General features: G+C 41.5%; 1 protein-coding gene across 1 annotated transcript; it reads left to right on the top strand.

Moving 5' to 3' along the window:
- Positions 1 to 219: 219 nt before the first annotated feature.
- On the top strand, positions 220 to 20,340 carry LOC129856036 (NACHT, LRR and PYD domains-containing protein 5-like). The gene is made up of 20 exons (XM_055924170.1): positions 220 to 826; positions 1,057 to 1,223; positions 1,325 to 3,125; positions 3,209 to 3,382; positions 3,652 to 3,825; positions 7,792 to 7,965; positions 8,045 to 8,218; positions 8,387 to 8,560; positions 9,140 to 9,186; positions 11,145 to 11,721; positions 12,430 to 12,569; positions 13,064 to 13,101; positions 13,826 to 13,890; positions 14,023 to 14,237; positions 14,425 to 14,681; positions 15,334 to 15,468; positions 15,594 to 15,726; positions 15,828 to 15,857; positions 18,440 to 18,722; positions 19,532 to 20,340. Exons 1-20 carry the CDS (start codon positions 354 to 356, stop codon positions 19,536 to 19,538), a joined length of 5,238 nt encoding a protein of 1,745 aa, XP_055780145.1. The 5' UTR covers positions 220 to 353; the 3' UTR covers positions 19,539 to 20,340.
- The last annotated feature ends 640 nt before the right edge of the window (positions 20,341 to 20,980 follow it).

The following is a 20,980-nucleotide window of genomic DNA, read 5'->3' as shown; positions in this document are numbered from 1 at the left end:
GTGGACTGAGCATTTTCTGATGATTGTTTGACTTTATTAATGTTCTTTTACTCTGTAGTAGCTGATGTTTCTAACTCTGCAGAGGCCATACCTTTGGTTAATCTCCCTACATGCCTCTAGGGTTAATGATTACAGAACATTTATTGTTGTCTTATCAGGGTATAAAGGTCTGCTTATCTCGCCCAGCGTACCAGCCAGTCAGTTAGACATGTTCTCTGCTTATGCTGGGTGGTACTAACAATGCTCAGAAAAATGTACGGTTTGGCTATTTCTTATTGTAGCTGAGTAAGCTGTGATTTACATCGAAAATAAGTCTCTCTGGGGAGAGAGAGAAGGAGACCACTGCCTCTAAAATGAGTCTCTCTGGTGAGAGAGAGGAGGAGACCACTGCCTCTAAAATTAGTCTCTCTGGGGAGAGAGAGGAGGAGACCACTGCCTCTAAAATGAGGATCTCTGGGGAGAGAGAGGAGGGGACCATTGCCTCTAAAATGAGTCTCTCTGGGGAGAGAGAGGAGGGGACCGCTGCCTCTAAAATGAGTCTCTCTGGGGAGAGAGAGGAGGAGACCACTGCCTCTAAAATGAGTCTCTCTGGGGAGAGAGAGGAGAAGACCACTGCGTCTAAAATGAGTCTCTCTGGGGAGAGAGAGGAGGAGACCACTGCCTCAAAAATGAGTCTCTCTGGGGAGAGAGAGGAGGAGACCACTGCCTCTAAAATGAGTCTCTCTGGGGGGAGAGAGGATACCACTGCCTCTAAAATGAGTCTCTCTGGGGAGAGAGAGGAGGAGACCACTGCCTCTGAAGTGAATCAAGACACCAGTTCCGAGAGGTAAGAGATGAATTGTAAAATGTACAGTTCTCTTAAAGATATAAAACACATTTTTGAGAAAAGTGTTGCCAAGTTCATTGAAGTCCTAAAATCTAATGACCAAATGCAGACTTTAGCTTTATAAAGCAACTTCAGGACTGCTAGAAGTTCCACTATACAGTTGTTAAAATGAAGTAGATGAGGAATTGATGTGATATTGATGAGGTGATCTGTCTCCCTGTTTTGTTCAGTGTCCAGAAGCCCAGAGCGGAGTCACCTACAACCAGCCTGCTATCAATGAAGAGTGATCAGCCACCTGCTTTCAGCCAGGAACCATTACCAGATGACAATAAGGAAGTGGAGAGTTTGGACAGTGAGGATGCATTAAAGATCACACACAACCTTCTGGACAGAAGAAGTAAGACTGTGTTTCATACAATATTACAAAGAACGGTACAAAGGACCTTATAAAACACACAAACAAACTTATGAGTCCCAACTCTCATTGTTTTCCTACAGGTCAAACTCTGCTGACAGTCCAACAAGACATTAAGGCTAAACTGAAACACAAGTATCAACACATATCTGAAGGAATTGGACACCATGGAAACCAAAGTCTGTTCAAGGACATCTACACAGAGCTCTACATCACAGAGGGTGGAAGTGGAGGGCTCAATAATGAACATGAGGTTAGACAGATAGAGATGGCATCCAAGAAACAAACCACACAAGAGACACCAATCAAATGCAATGACATCTTCAAGCCTTTACCTGGACAAGACAAACCTATCAGAACTGTGCTGACCAAAGGAATCGCTGGCATTGGAAAAACAGTCTCTGTGCAGAAAGTCATCCTTGACTGGGCAGAGGGAAAAGCAAATCAGGACGTTCATTTCATGTTTCCTCTTCCTTTCCGTGATCTGAACCTGAAAAAGGACCAATACAGTCTGATGCAACTTCTTTCCTATTACTTCCCAGAGCTGAAAGAGATTGACAGCATTGAAGATGGTGAAACCAAAACTGTTTTCATTTTTGATGGTCTGGATGAGTGTCGACTTCCTCTAGACTTCAAAAACAATGAGAAGTGCTGTGATGTCGCGAAGCCAACCTCAGTGGACATGCTGCTGACAAACCTCATTGAGGGGAATCTGCTTCCCTCTGCTCTCCTCTGGATAACCACACGGCCTGCAGCAGCCAATCAGATCCCTCCTGAGTGTGTTGACCAGGTGACAGAGGTACGAGGTTTCAATGATCCACAGAAGGAGGAGTATTTCAGGAAGAAAGTCACAGATCAGAATCTGGCCAAAGGAATCATCAAACACATGAAGACATCAAGGAGCCTCCACATCATGTGCCACATGCCAGTCTTCTGTTGGATATCAGCCACTGTCCTTGAGATGATACTGAAAGTGGCAGAGAAATATGAAGTCCCCAAAACTCTGACCCAGATGTACTCACACTTCATGCTCATCCAAATCATTGTGAAGAACAAGAAGTACAACAAAGCCACAGAGACAAACCCAAAGGAACTGTCTCAGTCAGACAAAGAGATGATCCTGAAACTGGCAAAGCTGGCTTTCCAACAGCTGCAGAAGGGCAACCTGATGTTCTATGAGGAGGACCTGAGAGAGTGTGGCCTTGATGTCACAGAGGCATCAGAGTACTCAGCATTGTGTACAGAGATCTTTAAAGAAGAATCTGGGCTGTACCAAGACAAGGTCTACAGCTTTCTGCATCTGAGCATTCAGGAGTTTCTAGCAGCAGTGCATGCTTTAGAATCATGTCTGGACAAGAAGGAAAATGTTTTCTCCCCCACTAGTGATGATGAAGAGAAGGAGTCAATCCAGTTGTCTGACTTACACAGGAGCGCAGTGGACCAGGCCTTGAAGAGTGAGAATGGACACCTGGACCTGTTCCTCCGCTTCCTTCTGGGTCTCTCACTGGCGTCCAATCAGAATCTGTTAAGAGGCCTTCTGACACAGACAGGAAGTACAACACAGACCAATGAGGAAACAGTCGAGAGGACAGTCAGGTACCTTTCAGACAAGATCAACCAGGAATCCTCACCAGAAAGGATCATCAACTTGTTCCACTGTCTGAATGAACTTGGTGCCAACTCTCTAGTTGAAAACATGCAGACCTCCCTGCGATCAGGAACTCTTTCAGAAACAGAGCTAAAACCTGACCAATGTTCAGCCCTGGCCTACCTGTTACTGATGTCAGAGGAGGTGCTGGAGGAGTTTGACCTGAAGACATACAACACAACAGAGAAAGGTTATCAGAGGTTGCTTCCGGTAGTGAAAACCTGCAAGAGAGCACTGTAAGTTCTGTTATTTTGTTGATGTTTACAGTATCATTATAATGAAGAATTTTTATATCTAACAGATTATCTCCTCTCTCCAGACTAACTGGCTGTAAACTGGCATATAAATTCTGTGAGACTCTGGCCTCAGCTCTGCAGACACCAAACTCCCCCCTGAGAGAACTGGACCTCAGCAACAATGACCTGGAAGACCGAGGAGTGGAGCTGCTCTGTGTTGGACTAACCAGTCCACTCTGCAACATACAGACACTAGTGTGAGTTAAATATCTTCAGTATCCAATGTCTTTATATAGTTTATATATTTGTAGTAATTATGTTTTTAACATTCTTTGAACATCTTCGTAAATATGCAGAAACATACATGCATTGTGATCAATATATGAATCTAAGGTTAAATATCATGACTGAGTTAGTATGTTTTTAACATAGTCTAATCATGTCCTTCTGTTATTGTCTTAATGCATCTCATTATTCTTAAATCTTTGCATATTTAACAGTGTATCGACATATCTCCTCTCTCCAGACTAGCTGGCTGTAAACTCACATATAAATCCTGTGAGACTCTGACCTCAGCTCTGCAGACACCAAACTCCCCCCTGAGAGAACTGGACCTCAGCTACAATGACCTGGGAGACAGAGGAGTGGAGCTGCTCTGTGTTGGACTAACCAGTCCACTCTGCAACATACAGACACTAGTGTGAGTTAACTATCTTCAGTATCCATTGTCTTTATAGTGTTTATATATTTGTAGTAATTATGTTTTAAACATTTTTTGAACATCTTTGTATATATTCAGAAACATACGATGTGATCAAATCAAATCAAATTTATTTATATAACCCTTCGTACATCAGATGATATATCAAAGTGCTGTACATAAACCCAGCCTAAAACCCCAAACAGCAAGCAATGCAGGTGTAGAAGCACGGTGGCTAGGAAAAACTCCCTAGAAAAGCCTAAACCTAGGAAGAAACCTAGAGAGGAACCAGGCTATGAGGGGTGGCTAGTCCTCTTCTGGCTGTGCCGGGGGGAGATTATAACAGAACATGGCCAAGATGTTCAAATGTTCATAAATGACCAGCATTGTCAAATAATAATAATCACAGTAGTTGTCGAGGATGAAGCACCTCAGGAGTAAATGTCAGTTGGCTTTTCATAGCCGATCATCAAGAGTATCTCTACCGCTCCTGCGGTCTCTAGAGAGTTGAAAACAGCAGGTCTGGGACAAGTAGCACGTCCGGTGAACAGGTCAGGGTTCCATAGCCGCAGGCAGAACAGTTGAAACTGGAGCAGCAGCACGGCCATGTGGACTGGGGACAGCAAGGAGTCATCATGTCAGGTCATCCGGAGGCATGGTCCTAGGGCTCAGGTCCTCCGAGAGAGAGAAAGAAAGAGAGAAAGAGAGAACTAGAGAGAGCATACTTAAATTCACACAGGACACCGGATAAGACAGAAGTACTCCAGATATAACAAAACTGACCCTAGCCCCCCGACACATAAACTAATGCAGCATGAATACTGGAGGCTGAGACAGGAGGGGTCAGGAGACACTGTGGCCCCATCCGATGATACCCCGGACAGGGCCAAACAGGCAGGATATAACCCCACCCACCTTGCCAAAGCACAGCCCCCACAACACTAGAGGGATATCTTCAACCACCAACTTACCATCCTGAGACAAGGCCGAGTATAGCCCACAAAGATCTCTGCCACGGCACAACCAAAGGGGGGGAGCCAACCCAGCCAGGAAGATCACGTCAGTGACTCAACCCACTCAAGTGACGCACCCCTCCTAGGGACGGCATGAAAGAGCACCAGTAAGCCAGTGACTCAGCCCCTGTAATAGGGTTAGAGGCAGAGAATCCCAGTGGAGAGAGGAGAAACGACCAGGCAGAGACAGTAAGGGCGGTTCGTTGCTCAAGAGCCTTTCTGATAAATATATGAAACTAAGGTTAACTTCTTTGGGCTGCAGGGGCAGTATTGAGTAGCCTGGATAAAAGGTGCCCATTTCAAACGGCCTCGTACTCAATTCTTGCTCCTACAATATGCGTATTGTTATTACTATTGGATAGAAAACGCTCTCTAGTTTCTAAAACCGTTTGAATTATATCTGTGAGTAAAACAGAACTCATTTTGCAGCAAACTTCCTGACAGGAAGTGGAAAATCTGAAATCGATGCTCTGTTCTAGGGCCTGCCTATAAATGTGCTTGATATGTATTAGTATACATGCACTTCATACGCCTTCCACTAGATGTCAATAGGGAGTGAGAGAAGAAATGGAGTTTATAACTTGATCTGAGGTCGAATAAGAGCTCTTGGCATGACTTGTCACCAATTTCTTGTTTTCAGGAAGGCGCGAGAAGTACCCGGGGATTGCCTTCTGAAAAGCTGTCCTTAAATACGGCTACTATCTCCGACTTTGATTTTATTTGATAAATGTGACAATTTCCTCGTAAAGTATGTTTTTTCAATATAGTTTTATTAGATTATTGAAATTTTTTCGGGACGTTAGGCGTGTTGCGTTGTCTGCGTTTGTTCACGAAGGAGAGCTTCGCGCCACTTTGCTAGCTTTCCGTGCTAATTGACTGGAGAAGAGGACATTCTAAATCCAAACAACGATTGTTCCCGACAAAAAGGACCCCTTGTACAACATTCTGATGGAAGATCATCAAAAGTAGGACCCATTAATGACGCTATTTCATATATCTGTCGGAACATGTTTACTAATAGTTTGCGCCCAGATTTTGGGCACTCTTTCGCCATAACGTAAGCTGGATGTCGTAATGAAGTTATTTTTGGAATTCTAACACGGCGATTGCATTAAGAACTAGTGTATCTATCATTTCCTATACAACATTTCTTTTTTTGTAACGTTTATGAATAGTTATTTGGTCAGAATAGGTGAGGGTCAAAAAAATATCCGGACATTGTGGGAAAAAGATGCTACGTTAGCACAATGTATAACCACTGATTTCAGCTCTAAATATGCACATTTTCGAACAAAACATAAGTATATGTATAACCTGATGTTATAAGACTGTCATCTGATGAAGCTTATCAAGGTTAGTCAAAAATGATATATCTTTTGCTGGTTTGTTACGATCGCTAACTTTTGCTGCTGGTAAATGGCTTGCGTTTCTGGCTATTGTGGTAAGCTAATATAATGCTATATTGTGTTTTCGCTGTAAAACACTTAAGAAATCGGAAATATTGGCTGGATTCACAAGATGTTTGTCTTTCATTTTCTGTACACCATGTATTTTTCAGAAATGTTTTATGATGAGTATTTAGGTATTTCACGTTGGTGTCTGTAATTACTCTGGCTGCTTCGGTGCTATTTGTGGCGGTAGCTGTGATGGTAGCTGCAATGTAAAACTGATTTATAGCTCAAATATGCACATTTTTCAAACAAACATAGATTTATTGTATAACATGTTATAAGACTGTCATCTGATGAAGTTGTTTCTTGGTTAGTTTGGTTGGTTCTTGGTTAGTTAGGTTGGTTTTGTGCATGCTACCTGTGCTGTGAAAAATGTCTGTGCTTTTTTGTATTTGGTGGTGAGCTAACATAAATATACGTGGTGTTTTCGCTGTAAAACATTTTAAAATTCGGACATGTTGACTGGATTCACAAGATGATTATCTTTCATTTGCTGTATTGGACTTGTTAACCTCTAACGAGCACCTACCGCGCGTCCGGGAGCACCCCCCACCCCCCCCCCACACTGATTAGCATCGCTAGCATAGCGTCACATTTAAATAGTAGCATCTAAATATCATTAAATCACAAGTCGTAGACACCTAATGAAAGATACAGATCCTGTGAATAAAGCCACCATTTCAGATTTTTTAAATGTTTTACAGGGAAGACACAATATGTAAATCTATTAGCTAAACACGTTAGCAAAAATCAACATTTTTCTTGTCCACCATTTTCTCTCAACACCAGTAGCTATCACCAATTCGGCTAAACTAAGATATTGATAGCCACTAACCAAGAAAAAAACTCATCAGATGACAGTCTGATAACATATTTATGGTATAGGATAGGTTTTGTTAGAAAAATGTGCATTTTCAGGTATAAATCATAGTTTGCCATTGCAGCCAGCATCACAAATCTCACCAAAGCTCCTAGAATTACTACAGACAGCAACGTGTATTACCAATTTACTCATCATAAAACATTTCTTAAAAATACACAGCACATAGCAATGGACAGACACAGATCTTGTGAATTCAGACAACATTTCAGATTTTCTAAGTGTTTCACGGCGAAAACACAATAAATCGTTATATTAGCATACCACATACGCAAACTTTACCCGAGCACTGATTCTAGCCAAAGAGAGCGATATCATATCATCGCCAAAATATATTAATTTTTTCACTAACCTTCTCAGAATCCTTCAGATGACACTCCTGTAACATCATATTACAACATACATATACAGTTTGTTCGAAAATGTGCATATTTAGCCATAAAAAAACGTGGTTATACAATGAAAATAGTAGCAAAACAAGCCTGGTAAAGTCGGTCGCCATCTTTGAGTGATCTAGTTTAATCAATAGCTAATCATATACTTGACTAAAAAATAGAGGGTTGACAGGAATCGAAAGACAAATTAGTTCTTAACAGTGTCTCAACATATCTCCTCTCTCCAGACTAGCTGGCTGTAAACTCAAATATGAATCCTGTGAGACTCTGGCCTCAGCTCTGCAGACACCAAACTCCCCCCTGAGAGAACTGGACCTCAGCTACAATTACCTGGGAGACAGAGGAGTGGAGCTGCTCTGTGTTGGACTAACCAGTCCACTCTGCAACATACAGACACTAGAGTGAGTTACATATCTTCAGTATGAGTTATTATGTGGATGTTTTAAACATGTGTTAATCATGTGCTCCTCTGCCCTCTAGTCTGGGTCAGTGTGGTCTGACAGAGGGTTGCTGTTCAGATCTGGCCTCAGTCCTGAGTTCACCCAACTCACAACTGAAACAACTGGAGCTGAGAGACAATGACCTGCAGGACATAGGAGTTACACTGCTGTCTGTTGGACTGGAGGATCCAGACTGTAAACCACACACACTGGGGTAAGTACAGCTGTTTCAGTCAGGTCAGGACTGAGCTTAGTAAAACAAATACTCTGAAAATCTGATGTTTCATGACAATGTTTGTGTCATGGACAAATGTATGGGTGTCCTACAAGATGATTGACACCAGTACACCAACCTAGACAGCTGTTGTGTGTCTCTCTGTAGGCTGTCTGGCTGTCTGGTCACAGAGAAGGGCTGTGCTGCTCTGTCTTCAGCTCTGAGGTCAAACCCCTCCCACCTGAAAGAGCTGGACCTGAGCTACAATCACCCAGGAGACTCTGCAGGGGGACTGCTTTCAGCTGCTCTGGTGGATCCCACATATAAACTGATGAAGCTGAAGTAAGTCAGAATAGATGTCCTAATAGTGTGAGCAGCGGTTGTGTCATATGTATTTTAGTAGGGTCAGTAACATGAGGGCATGATGGGAGAATTAAGAGGAAGTTTACCCAGCAGGCTGAGCACTCCAACACAGCATACATCATCACCACATGAATACTCTTCTTCTGCATCTCTTATATCCTGTTGGAATTGTACTCCATTCAGTTTGCAGTAGGTAGGATAGAATACCTGTATGTCTCTAGTAATGAATTGTACTCTGTTCTGTATGCAGTAGGTAGGATAGAATACCTGTATGTCTCTAATAATGAATGGTACTCCGTTCTGTATGCAGTAGGTAGGATAGAATACCTGTATGTCTCTAGTAATGAATTGTACTCCATTCTGTATGCAGTAGGTAGGATAGAATACCTGTATGTCTCTAGTAATGAATTGTACTCTGTTCTGTATGCAGTAGGTAGGATAGAATACCTGTATTTCTCTTGTAATGAACTTGGACAGTGCACCAGAACACAACAATATGGTTTAAATGTTGACTGCTTTATTAGGTCTTTGTCAGTCAATAACCTGTTTCTCCTACAGTGTGGATCAGGGTGGAGAGTGCAGGCTGAAATCAGGGCTGAGGAAATGTAAGTCTCTTTAATCCTAGTTCACTGCATATTCAGAACTATTGTAATATAGTAACTAATCAATACTTGTTCTGTAACTACAAAACAACATTGTATATGAAGATGCGGTTTGATTAACCTCTAATTCCTCCCAAACCCGGATCCGGGAGCACCCCCATCAGTAAAAAAGCTGACTAGCATAGCCTAGCATAGCTTCACAAGTAAATACTAGCATCTAAATATCATTAAATCACAAGTCCAAGACACCAGATGAAAGATACACATCTTGTGAATCCAGCCATCATTTCTGATTTTTAAAATGTTTTACAGGGAAGACACAATATGTAAATCTATTAGCTAACCACGTTAGCAAAAGACACCAGTTTTTTTACTCCACCAGTTTTTTACTCCATCAGTAGCTATCACAAATTCGACCAAATAAATATATAAATAGCCACTAACCAAGAAACAACTTCATCAGATGACAGTCTGATAACATATTTATTGTATATTATATGTTTTGTTCGAAAAATGGGCATATTTCAGGTATAAATCATAGTTTACCATTGCAGCCACCATCACAACTCTCACCAAAGCGACTAGAAAAACCACAGAGAGCAACGTGTATTACCTAATTACTCATCATAAAACATTTCTTAAAAATACACAGCGTAAAGCAAATGAAAGACACAGATCTTGTGAATCCAGCCAATATTTCAGATTTTTTAAGTGTTTTACAGCGAAAAACACAATATAGCGTTATATTAGCTTACCACAATAGCAAACAACACAACAGCATTGATTCAAGCCAAAAATAGCGATAACGTATAAACCACCAAAATATATAAAACATTTCACTAACCTTCTCAGAATTCTTCAGATGACAGTCCTATAACATCATATTACACAATGCATATAGAGTTTGTTTGAAAATGTGCATATTTAGTGGCACAAATCGTGGTTATACAATGAGAAAAGTTGCCAAGCTGCGCAGAAAATGTCGGGAGAAATCTTTGGAGAGGCACCTATTCTAATCAATAAATAATCATAAACTTGACTAAAAAATACAGGTTGGACAGCAAATGAAAGAAAAATTAGTTCTTAATGCAATCGCTGTGTTACATTTTTAAAATTAACTTTACTACAACAATCAGCGTGCGTTAAAGCGAGGCTACATTGAAATTAATGGCGGCTTATGCGTTTAACATTTTTCAACAGAACAACGGATTATCAGCATAAATAGTTCTTACTTTTTTGATGAACTCCCATCAGAACCTTGGGAAAGGTGTCCTTTGTCCAAAAGAATCATTGCTCGGTTGTAGAATGCCGTCTTCAACGTTGAAATTAGCAGTTAACAGTAGCATGTGAGCCAGAGATACCCAACTCCCTAGAACGCAACAAAAATAAATACCCGAAAATCGCAATATACTGACATAAACTGATATAATTCGGTTTAAAATAACAACATTATGATGTCTTTATTGCCTATATCGAATAAAAACACAGCCGGATATTTCTAAGAGCTATAACCGAAGGTTCTAGTACGATATGTCAAGGTCCTCCCAGAGCAAAGAGGGAAAAGACCAGACACTTCCTTTCCAAGCTATTTATAAACTTTCAGATCTGCGTAGAGACTCCATTTCAAGTCTCACTATTCGCTAACAACCAGGGGAAGGCAGTGCATCTCAACCAATAGAAGACAGGCAGATTTATAAACAGATCTGAGAACACCCAGCAAAATTTTGCATTCTCACATCCACATAGGAAAATTGCTCTAAGTCCAGTTCTGCTTCACTCACAGATATAATTCAAACGGTTTTAGAAACTAGAGAGTGTTTTCTATCCAATAGTAATAATAATATGCATATTGTACGAGCAAGAATTGAGTAAAATGCAGTTTAATTTGGGAACGTAATTATTACAAAGTGCAAATAGCACCCCCTATTGAGAAGAAGTTTTAAACTCTCTTTTGTCTACAGATAACTGTCATCTCAGCCTGGACCCAAATACAGCACACCCAAACCTGATTCTGTCTGAGGGGAACAGGAAGGTGACATGGGTGGAAGAGAAGCAGCATTATGAAGACCATCCAGACAGATTTAATCGTCTATCCCACATTCTCTGCAGAGAAGTCTTATCTGGAGGTCGTTATTACTGGGAGGTGGAGAAGGATGGTAGCAAGGCTTACATTGGTGTGGTGTACAAAGGAATGAAGAGGAAGGGATGGGAGGATGACAGTAGAATTGGAGCCAATAGGAAGTCCTGGTGTTTAGTCTGCTCTGACAGTGGTTATCACTTTTACCATGCTGGAGTCAACAGATCCATCTCTCGTCGTGATTGGAGGAGATCCCTCTCTGGTCCTGTTCCTAACAGAGTTGGAGTGTATCTGGACGGGCCAGCTGGTACTTTGTCCTTCTATAGTGTGTCCTCCTCTGGTACACTGACACACCTTCACACAGAACTCACCACATTCACTCAACCCCTCTATCCTGGGTTTGGGGTTTACTCGTCCTCCTCAGTGACCCTGTGTCAGATGGATGACCAACACATTCAGAGGTGAGTCATAGATATGTTTATCATTTGTTTTCCTCTGGAATGATTTCTATAATTAGATTAGTAGTAGTGGTGTGTTTCAATGTGTTCTGTTGGACCTACAGACAGTTAGATTAGTAGTAGTGGTGTGTTTTAATGTGTTCATTTGAACTTATCAAACAGTTAAATTAGTAGTAGTGGTGTGGTTTAATGTGTTTTGTTGGACCTACAGACAGTTAGATTAGTAGTAGTGGTGTGTTTTAATGTGTTCTGTTGGACCTACAGACAGTTAGATTAGTAGTAGTGGTGTGTTTTAATGTGTTCTGTTGGACCTACAGACAGTTAGATTAGTAGTAGTGGTATGTTTTAATGTGTTCTGTTGGACCTACAGACAGTTAGATTAGTGGTGTGGTTTAATCCAGAGTGATTTACAGTAGTGAGTGCATACATTTTTCATAGGTTTCTTTCCTACTGGTCCTCCTTGGGAAACGAACCGATAACCCTAACATTGCAAGCACCATACTCTACCAACTGAGCTACACAGGGCCACATTTTGGAGTTGACTTAGTGGGTTAAGTCACATTTGGGCAATGTACCCTACATAGGGAGCTGTTCTGTCACCCTTTATACACCCTTTGTACTGCTTATGAAGACTGTATGTATGCTATATAAAGCCTTTATAAATTGTATTTAGTTTAATCACAGTCTATCCTTCTGCTTTACCAACACCAGAGACCATGGTGGAGAGAGTTGGATCAAGCCTGGACCTGAGAACCCCAGAGACCATGGTGGAGAGTGTTGGATCAAGCCTGGACCTGAGGACACCAGAGACCATGGTGGAGAGAGTTGGATCAAGCCTGGACCTGAGAAATGTGAGTGTTTAAAGGTAGTCAGCGATATGACGTAGATGCACAAAGTAAACAGTGTAGTGGGTCAATTTCTACAACAAATAAGAGCGTTGGAGCACAAGGCTAAACTTCTCCGCTGTAAGAGAGTGAAGAGAACCCTGGCACATGGGCAGATACTGTGTGTGACTGTGAGAGAGAAGTCAGGCATCGTGCTCATCACAATATCTGTGGTGCTGTTCGTACATCATCATTTAGCTGACTCTACCTTTAAGCTCTCATCCTAGGATCTACCAGAAATCAGGCCCCCAACATCTACAAAACATGGACCAGAACGATGTTGTTTCCTGCTTCCACAAACATTAATTATTATAACACTAATGTCAGATTATGGTATGCTAATGAGTGTACGTTCTCAGACTGTTGCTTAGTTATATAAATTTATATTACAAGTCTATTTAATAATTATTAATTCATTATTACATGAGATTGTCATTTTCAATAACTACTTTTGACTTCAGGGATTCCTCAGAGCTGTAAGACTTGTGACCATGTTGAGGTAAGTCATAATGTCAATTCTTACTTTTACATACCTGCAGGAGTCAGGCACAGTCTCAAAGCCAGGTGTGTACTGACCAACCATTCATACTGGGATATAGACAGTCCTGTGTTCTGCTTTAGTGATATAACACTGTCTCAAAGCCAGGTGTGTACTGACCAACCATTCATACTGGGATATAGACAGTCCTGTGTTCTGCTTTAGTAATATAGACACAGTCTCAAAGCCAGGTGTGTACTGACCAACCATTCATACTGGGATATAGACAGTCCTGTGTTCTGCTTTAGTGATATAACACTGTCTCAAAGTCAGGTGTGTACCCACCAACCATTCATACTGGGATATAGACAGTCCTGTGTTCTGTTTTAGTAATATAAATACAGTCTCAAAGCCAGGTGTGTACTGACCAACCATTCATACTGGGATATAGACAGTCCTGTGTTCTGCTTGTAGGCATGCAGGATTTTAGCTGTTGTCATATTTTGTCATTAGACAGTTTAATAGATAAATCACCAGCATTCCATGTAACATTGAATACATACATTAGATTAGTTACTTTGGTTAATGGGCCAGTTTCCCAGACACAGATTAAGTCTCGTCCTGGACCTTAAAGAACTTTCTATTGAAACTTCCATTGAGCATGCTTTTTAGTCCAGCACTAGACTCAATCTGTGTTCAGGAAACAGGCCCCATATGTATTACTGACATGCTTGTCCTTGTTCAGGACTCCACACACTGGCTTCAGATTGAACCCTTGACTTCCACTGTCCAGGGAGTGACAATGTTCAGGTAAAATAACTACTTTTAACATTTCATTCCACCTGCTAGTGTATTTCCCCATTTCCTTTGGGAATAGTCTTCTAATCCAACCTCTCCATTTGACCATTGACCCTCTCTACCATATATTTTTGTTGCCCTCAGACACAGGACACCCAAAGGGAGTTATGAGTGCACAGTGTCTGGGCTCCGCTGGCTGTGTGAGAGAGATGTCATTCTGAAGTATCACTTCAGGAACTGGGAACCCTACAGTCAACTTCTGAAAGACATGCAGTACACACAAGCTGGTCCATTGCTGGACATCACTATGGAGTTAGGTGAACTGGAGGAAGTTCATCTGCCACACTTTGTCTGTTTAGGTAAAACCATATAGAAATAGTATTCAGAAAGACATTTCCATGTAACTTGAGTTTCACTTCCTGAGTTAATGAATTAACTATTCTGGGAGTTTGAGTTTACTGTGATCTGGTACTGCATATTCTTTGTGTTTTAGTTGGATGAAGAAGACAATATTTGTCTTTCTCTCCTTTTTATTGTGTTGTTCAGGGACCAACCCTTCCCTGAGGAATGAGATGAAGATTCTTCATGTAGAGGAACATGGAGTGTCTTTAGAGGAAGTGCATGAGGTCACCAGATTCCATGCTAAGATTCTCCATCCCAAGTTCTCAGCTATCTCTCTGATACTGAGATTACTGTCTTGGAACGTAGATGTCCACTGTGACGTGGTCCTCTATTTGGCAGTAAAAAGGTCAACAGTAATTTCAAGGCTGTACCTGCTCCTCAGAAACTCCAGTCAGAAAGAGGTGAGGCACTATCATTGAAGTGACAACAGTATGTTGAAATTTACTGAAGAAAAGCTGATAGTTTGTTGAAAATCTCTAGATTAGAAAGACAACATGCAGCTCTGTGAGAAATCTATTTCTGTCTCATTCATTTGAAGCGCCAGTAGACGGCACTCTTCCCTCTTGTCGAAGGAGAACCCAATGCCCCGGGGCAGTGAAGGGGACATTGCCCCGGGGCAGTGAAGGGGACATTTCCCTGTGTAAGGTGCATCTTTCAGATGGGACGATAAACGGGTGTCCTCTCCATGGTCACGAAAGATCCCATGGCACTTATCGTAAGAGTAGGGATGTTAACCCCGGTGTCCTCACTAAATTCCCAATCTGGCCCTCATACCATCATGGCTACCTAATCATCCCCAGCGTCCAATTGGCTCATTTATCCCCTCTCCTCTCCCCTGTAACTCTTCCCCAGGTCGTTGCTGTAAAAGAGAATCTCTTCTCAGTCAACTTACCTGGTACACCTTTAACATAATATCCTGGTAAAATAGAGATAGTAAACAGTAGTGTACACATTTGTTGTTGTTGACAAAAATGGATTGCTCAGTGAGCTGCATGTTGTGTGAATTACGTGACTACATTGTTCTGACTGACTACTACATTGTAAATTTTGTAGGCTGTTCAGGAACGGGAGAAAAATCAGCTGTCCCAAGGATATTCAGAATTGGTCCTGTCAAGTCCAAATGGGTCCTTAAAGCTGAACAGTTGGTTTGCACTCAAAAATCCCCACTCCACATCCATCAATCCAGAGGTGTAGTTTTATCAGGCTGAGGACATGAATCTGTCATATTGTATATGAATAACTGGAATATCATTCTATTTCACTATTTCTCTCTGTCTGTTGTCTCAATAGTTGCACCATATGGCCTTCTACAGAAGATTCAGCTGTTACCTGCAGACACCACACCAAGCTGTTGTCAGATGATTATGGGAAACACAGGGGTTGACATTGAGATGGAGTTAATCGGGGATGATGAGAGGACAGTATGGAAATCAGTGGTATCAAAAGGTAAGAAATACTAGACATGAACAGTATGTCAATCATAAATGTCCTTTTCTAACAGATGCTATTAAAATGTTTTATGATATTTTCTCTTGTTTGTTTTTCAGACGAATACAGCAAAGACTCTCATCCAATATGTAAGTTTGTTTGTTGAGGTTTATAAAACGGGTTACAGAGCTAACATCTCTTCATGTTGTGATGAAGAACACTAATGAAGGTCTTCATGAGTCATGTTCAGTGGGGTGATGAAGGTCTTCATGAGTCGTGTTCAGTGGGGTGATGAAGGTCTTCATGAGTCGTGGTCAGTGGGGTGATGAAGGTCTTCATGAGTCATGTTCAGTGGGGTGATGAAGGTCTTCATGAGTCGTGTTCAGTGGGGTGATGAAGGTCTTCATGAGTCATGTTCAGTGGGGTGATGAAGGTCTTCATGAGTCGTGTTCAGTGGGGTGATGAAGGTCTTCATGAGTCATGTTCAGTGGGGTGATGAAGGTCTTCATGAGTCGTGTTCAGTGGGGTGATGAAGGTCTTCATGAGTCGTGTTCAGTGGGGTGATGAAGGTCTTCATGAGTCGTGTTCAGTGGGGTGATGAAGGTCTTCATGAGTCATGTTCAGTGGGGTGATGAAGGTCTTCATGAGTCGTGTTCAGTGGGGTGATGAAGGTCTTCATGAGTCGTGTTCAGTGGGGTGATGAAGGTCTTCATGAGTCATGTTCAGTGGGGTGATGAAGGTCTTCATGAGTCGTGTTCAGTGGGGTGATGAAGGTCTTCATGAGTAATGTTCAGTGGGGTGATGAAGGTCTTCATGAGTCGTGTTCAGCGGGGTAATGAAGGTCTTCATGAGTCGTGTTCAGTGGGGTGATGAAGGTCTTCATGAGTCGTATTCAGTGGGGTGATGAAGGTCTTCATGAGTCGTGTTCAGTGGAGTGTAATGATTCAGACCATTCAGACAGAAATACAGAGCCTTTCAAAAGTATCTGCATCACATGTTATTGTTTTACAATGTGGGATTCAAAGGGATTACAGCTGGTAGTCTTCTTGGGTAAGTCTCTAAGAGTCTTTACAGCTGGGAGTCCTCTTGGGTAAGTCTCTAAGAGTCATTACAGCTGGGAGTCTTCCTGGGTAAGTCTCTAAGAGCTTTACAGCTGGGAGTCTTCCTGGGTAAGTCTCTAAGAGTCTTTACAGCTGGGAGTCTTCCTGGGTAAGTCTCTAAGAGTCATTACAGCTGGGAGTCTTCTTGGGTAAGTCTCTAAGAGGCATTAGAGCTGGGAGTCTTCTTGGGTAAGTCTCTAAGAGCTTTACACACCTGGATTGTACAATATTAGCCCACTGTTATTTTCAAAATTCTTCAAGCTCTGTCAAGATGTTGGAGATCATGACTAGACCGCCATTTAAGTCTTGCCATAGATTTACAAGCAGATTTAAGTCAGAACTGTAACTTGGCCACTCAGGAACATTCAATGTCTTCTTGGTGAGCAACTCCAGTGTAGATTTGGCCTTGTGTTGTAGGTTATTGTCCTGCTGAAAGGTGAATTCCTCTCCCAGTGTCTGGTGTAAAGCAGACTGAAGCAGGTTTTCCTCTAGGATTTTGTCTGTTCTTAGTTCCATTCCATTTATTTTCATCCTGAAAAACTCTCCAGTATTTGCTAAAGACAAGCATACCCATACCATGATGCAGCCACCACCATGCTTGAAAGTAAGGAGGCAGTTACTCAGTGATGTGTTGTGTTGGATTTGCACCTAACAAAAGGCTTTACATTTAGGCCAGAAAGTGCATTCCTTTGCCGTGTTTTTTTCTTCAGTATTACTTTAATACCTTGTTGCATACAAGTTGCATGTTTTAGAATATTTTTATTCTGTATATTTTGTATTCTTCTTTTCACTCTCTCGTTTAAGTCGTTATTAAGGAGTCACTACAATGTTGCTGATCCATCCTCAATTTTCTCCCATCACAGACATTGAACTCTGTAACTGTTTTAAATTCACCAATGTCCTGATGGTAACATCACTGAGACGTTTCATTCCTGTCCTGCAGCTCAGTTCAGAAGGACGACTGTATCTTTGATGTGTCTGGGTGGTTTAATAAGTAATCCACAGAATAATTATTAACTTGAACATACTTACAGAGATATTAAATGTCATATTTTATTACTGTTACCCATTTACCAATCACTGCCCTTCTTCATGAGGCTTTCAAAAAGATCCCTGGTCTTTGTGTAAAGTTGAATCTGTGCTTGAAATGCGATACTTGACTGAGGGACCTTCCAGATGTTGTATCTATGGGGGACAGGTCCACTTTGACATTACAGAGTATTTTCAGTGGATTGATGACAAAACATTACAATTAAATCCATTTTAATCCCAGCATGTAACACAACAGAGAAATCCAAGGGGTATGAACTTTTTTGCAAGGCTCTGTATGTTATGTAGAATAGACAATCGTGTCAGCCAGGGTAGGCGTCAATTCCAAATAAGTCAGTCAATTCAGGAAGTAAACTGAAATTCCAATTCAATAACTGGAAAATGGCATCTATTTTCAATGACTAGTGGGAAGAAAAAAATGTGTTTAAATTGACTGACTTGAATATGAATTGACTACAACCCTGGAGTCAGCTCTATACAAGAAATGACTATCAGAGGAATGATAACTAGAGAGACTGTTAGATGTAGAAACAGCTGCTGTTCACCCTAAAGCCATATTCATTTAATGCACCCCCCTTCAGCATTAACACTCCCTGGGATTCCTGCTGAGGAGTTTCTGAAGAAACACAGGGCTAAACTCATTCAGGGAGTAAAAAATCCAATGCCGATAGCAGATGATCTGCTGTCAAAGGACATGATTGGTGATGAAGAGTACTCCAGAATAACAGCTGAAACAACTGAACAGGAGCGAATGAGAGAACTACTGAATGCAGTCCTCCCTAAAGGACCAGAAGTGATGGGAGCTTGTCTCAAAGCTCTCAGTGAACATGAATACCATCTTGTTAAGCACTTGAGTGAATCTAGGTAAGACCGGTTTCTTTTCTCCCTCCCTTGAATATGTGGAATGAGTACATTTAGGTCAAATAAAAACATAGCTACCCAGATCAAAGAGAAAGTCTTTTTCAGAATGGAAGCATGTTTTTGTGTTGCTGCCTGTAATAAATGTATCTTATTATAGTTCTATCATAGGACCATCATCACATCATTATCTCAGGTGTATCATAGGAACCATCATCACATCATTATCTCAGGTGTATCATAGGACCATCATCACATCATTATCTCAGGTGTATCATAGGACCATCATCACATCATTATCTCAGGTGTATCATAGGACCATCATCACATCATTATCTCAGGTGTATCATAGGACCATCATCACATCATTATCTCCGGTGTATCATAGGACCATCATCACATCATTATCTCAGGTGTATCATAGGACCATCATCACATCATTATCTCAGGTGTATCATAGGACCATCACCACATCATTATCTCAGGTGTATCATAGGACCATCATCACATCATTATTTCAGGTGTATCATAGGACCATCATCACATCATTATCTCAGGTGTATCATAGGACCATCATCACATCATTATCTCAGGTGTATCATAGGACCATATTCACATCATTATCTCAGGTGTATCATAGGACCATCATCACATCATTATCTCAGGTGTATTATAGGACCATCATCACATCATTATCTCAGGTGTATCATAGGACCATCATCACATCATTATCTCAGGTGTATCATAGACCATCATCACATCATTATCTCAGGTGTATCTCTCTCTTCCCTTCTCCTCCATCCTCTGTCTTGTAGCACCTAATCTGAAGATGCTGAGGCCTGTCTCCTAGTCTGTGGACAGTTACACTTCTCCACCTAATCTGAAGATGCTGAGGCCTGTCTCCTCGTCTGTGGACAAAGACACTTCTTCACCTAATCTGAAAATACTGAGGCCTGTCTCCTAGTCTGTGGACAAAGACACTTCTTCACCTAATCTTAAGTTGCTGAGGCCTGTCTCCTAGTCTGTGGACAAAGACACTTCTCCACCAAATCTGAAGATGCTGAGGCCTGTCTCCAAGTCTGTGGACAAAGACACTTAAATGATTGTTAGGGAAATGTTTATGTTTGTGCTATTCTTTTAACAAATGTCTGTATTTTATTCATGTGCTGTTCTATAAACCAATGTGTGTTCATCAAGTGGCTGACTGTACAAATCCTCACTATCAGTAGCTGTAATTTGGCAGTAAACCAAGATGATGTTTTGAGAACGAGATATCTCAGTTTCAAGGTCTCAGCTTAGAGAGAAGAAGACAGGTGAGGTGTTGGTCTGTCAAATGTTATGAACCATTATTGGTCGGTCACATGAATGGAACAAAACGGTAATGATTCATTTATTATGCTAAATCATGCAAATATAACTTGTCTGTGTATAGCCGTATATAAGACAACTGCTGGGTCTGACCAGGGAGAGCTCCTGATTGACATGTGTACTATGGTACATTGAGTTGGGTCTGACCAGGGAGAGATCCTGATTGACATGTGTACTATGGTACATTGAGTTGGGTCTGACCAGGGAGAGATCCTGATTGGTTGGAACCTCTCCAGCTCGATGACAATAAACAACGAGTCATTTCAGATTGACTTCGAGTGTCTCTGTGTGGAAGAATTTCATGACATGATTTTTGAAAACAAAATTAAGGGAATGAATTGGAATTATCTCTTGTTTATACAGATGGGGAAGCTGATAGTCAGGCTAGTCAAAGATACACACCACGTTGACGTCTTGACCAAAGACCTTCCATAGATTCTTTAGGGGATTACAACTCACTCTGTCTGAAGGAAGTGAGGAAATGGACTCACTAAAGGGGATAGCTGAGAGGGCAGAGAAGGCACGAGTCATCATCGACATGGTGTTGAGAAAAGGAACTGAGTCATGTTCCAGGACGATCAACCTTCTTGGGGAGCTGGACCCTTATCTTTGGACAGAGCCTCAGATCAACAGTTGTAGTCAACCCCTGGGTGTGAGGAGACCAGGCAGAATAGACAGGCAGGGTGGTTCAACATGTCCTTGTTGTCTTTTGCTTTAATTCAGGGTCACAAAAAATGTACAGAAAATGTCAAACAAACATCCTTCTATAATAACAATACACTTACTGAAGGACCAACCACACAGCCTCTCTCCTTCTGCAGCCTCCTGGAAGTGTGGATCTTCTAGCAGGAGGGTCAGTCAGTCCTCCACTAGGTACCTAGCTGGACCCCTATCTA

The sequence above is a fragment of the Salvelinus fontinalis genome, chromosome 5, assembly GCF_029448725.1.
Source record: "Salvelinus fontinalis isolate EN_2023a chromosome 5, ASM2944872v1, whole genome shotgun sequence".
Classification (NCBI taxonomy): domain Eukaryota; kingdom Metazoa; phylum Chordata; class Actinopteri; order Salmoniformes; family Salmonidae; genus Salvelinus; species Salvelinus fontinalis.
The sequence above is the reverse complement of the archived record's forward strand: the minus strand, read 5'-3'. Positions and strand labels throughout refer to the sequence as shown.

What these genes read in the sequence shown, in the direction of transcription:
- LOC129856036 (XM_055924170.1), top strand. Translation starts at nt 354, where the DNA reads ATGAGTCTCTCTGGTGAGAGAGAGGAGGAGACCACTGCCTCTAAAATT. An exon ending in CAACCTTCTGGACAGAAGAA is followed by an intron (nt 1,224 to 1,324) that starts GTAAGACTGTGT and finishes GTTTTCCTACAG; the next exon opens with GTCAAACTCTGCTGACAGTC. An exon ending in TGCAACATACAGACACTAGT is followed by an intron (nt 3,383 to 3,651) that starts GTGAGTTAAATA and finishes TCCTCTCTCCAG; the next exon opens with ACTAGCTGGCTGTAAACTCA.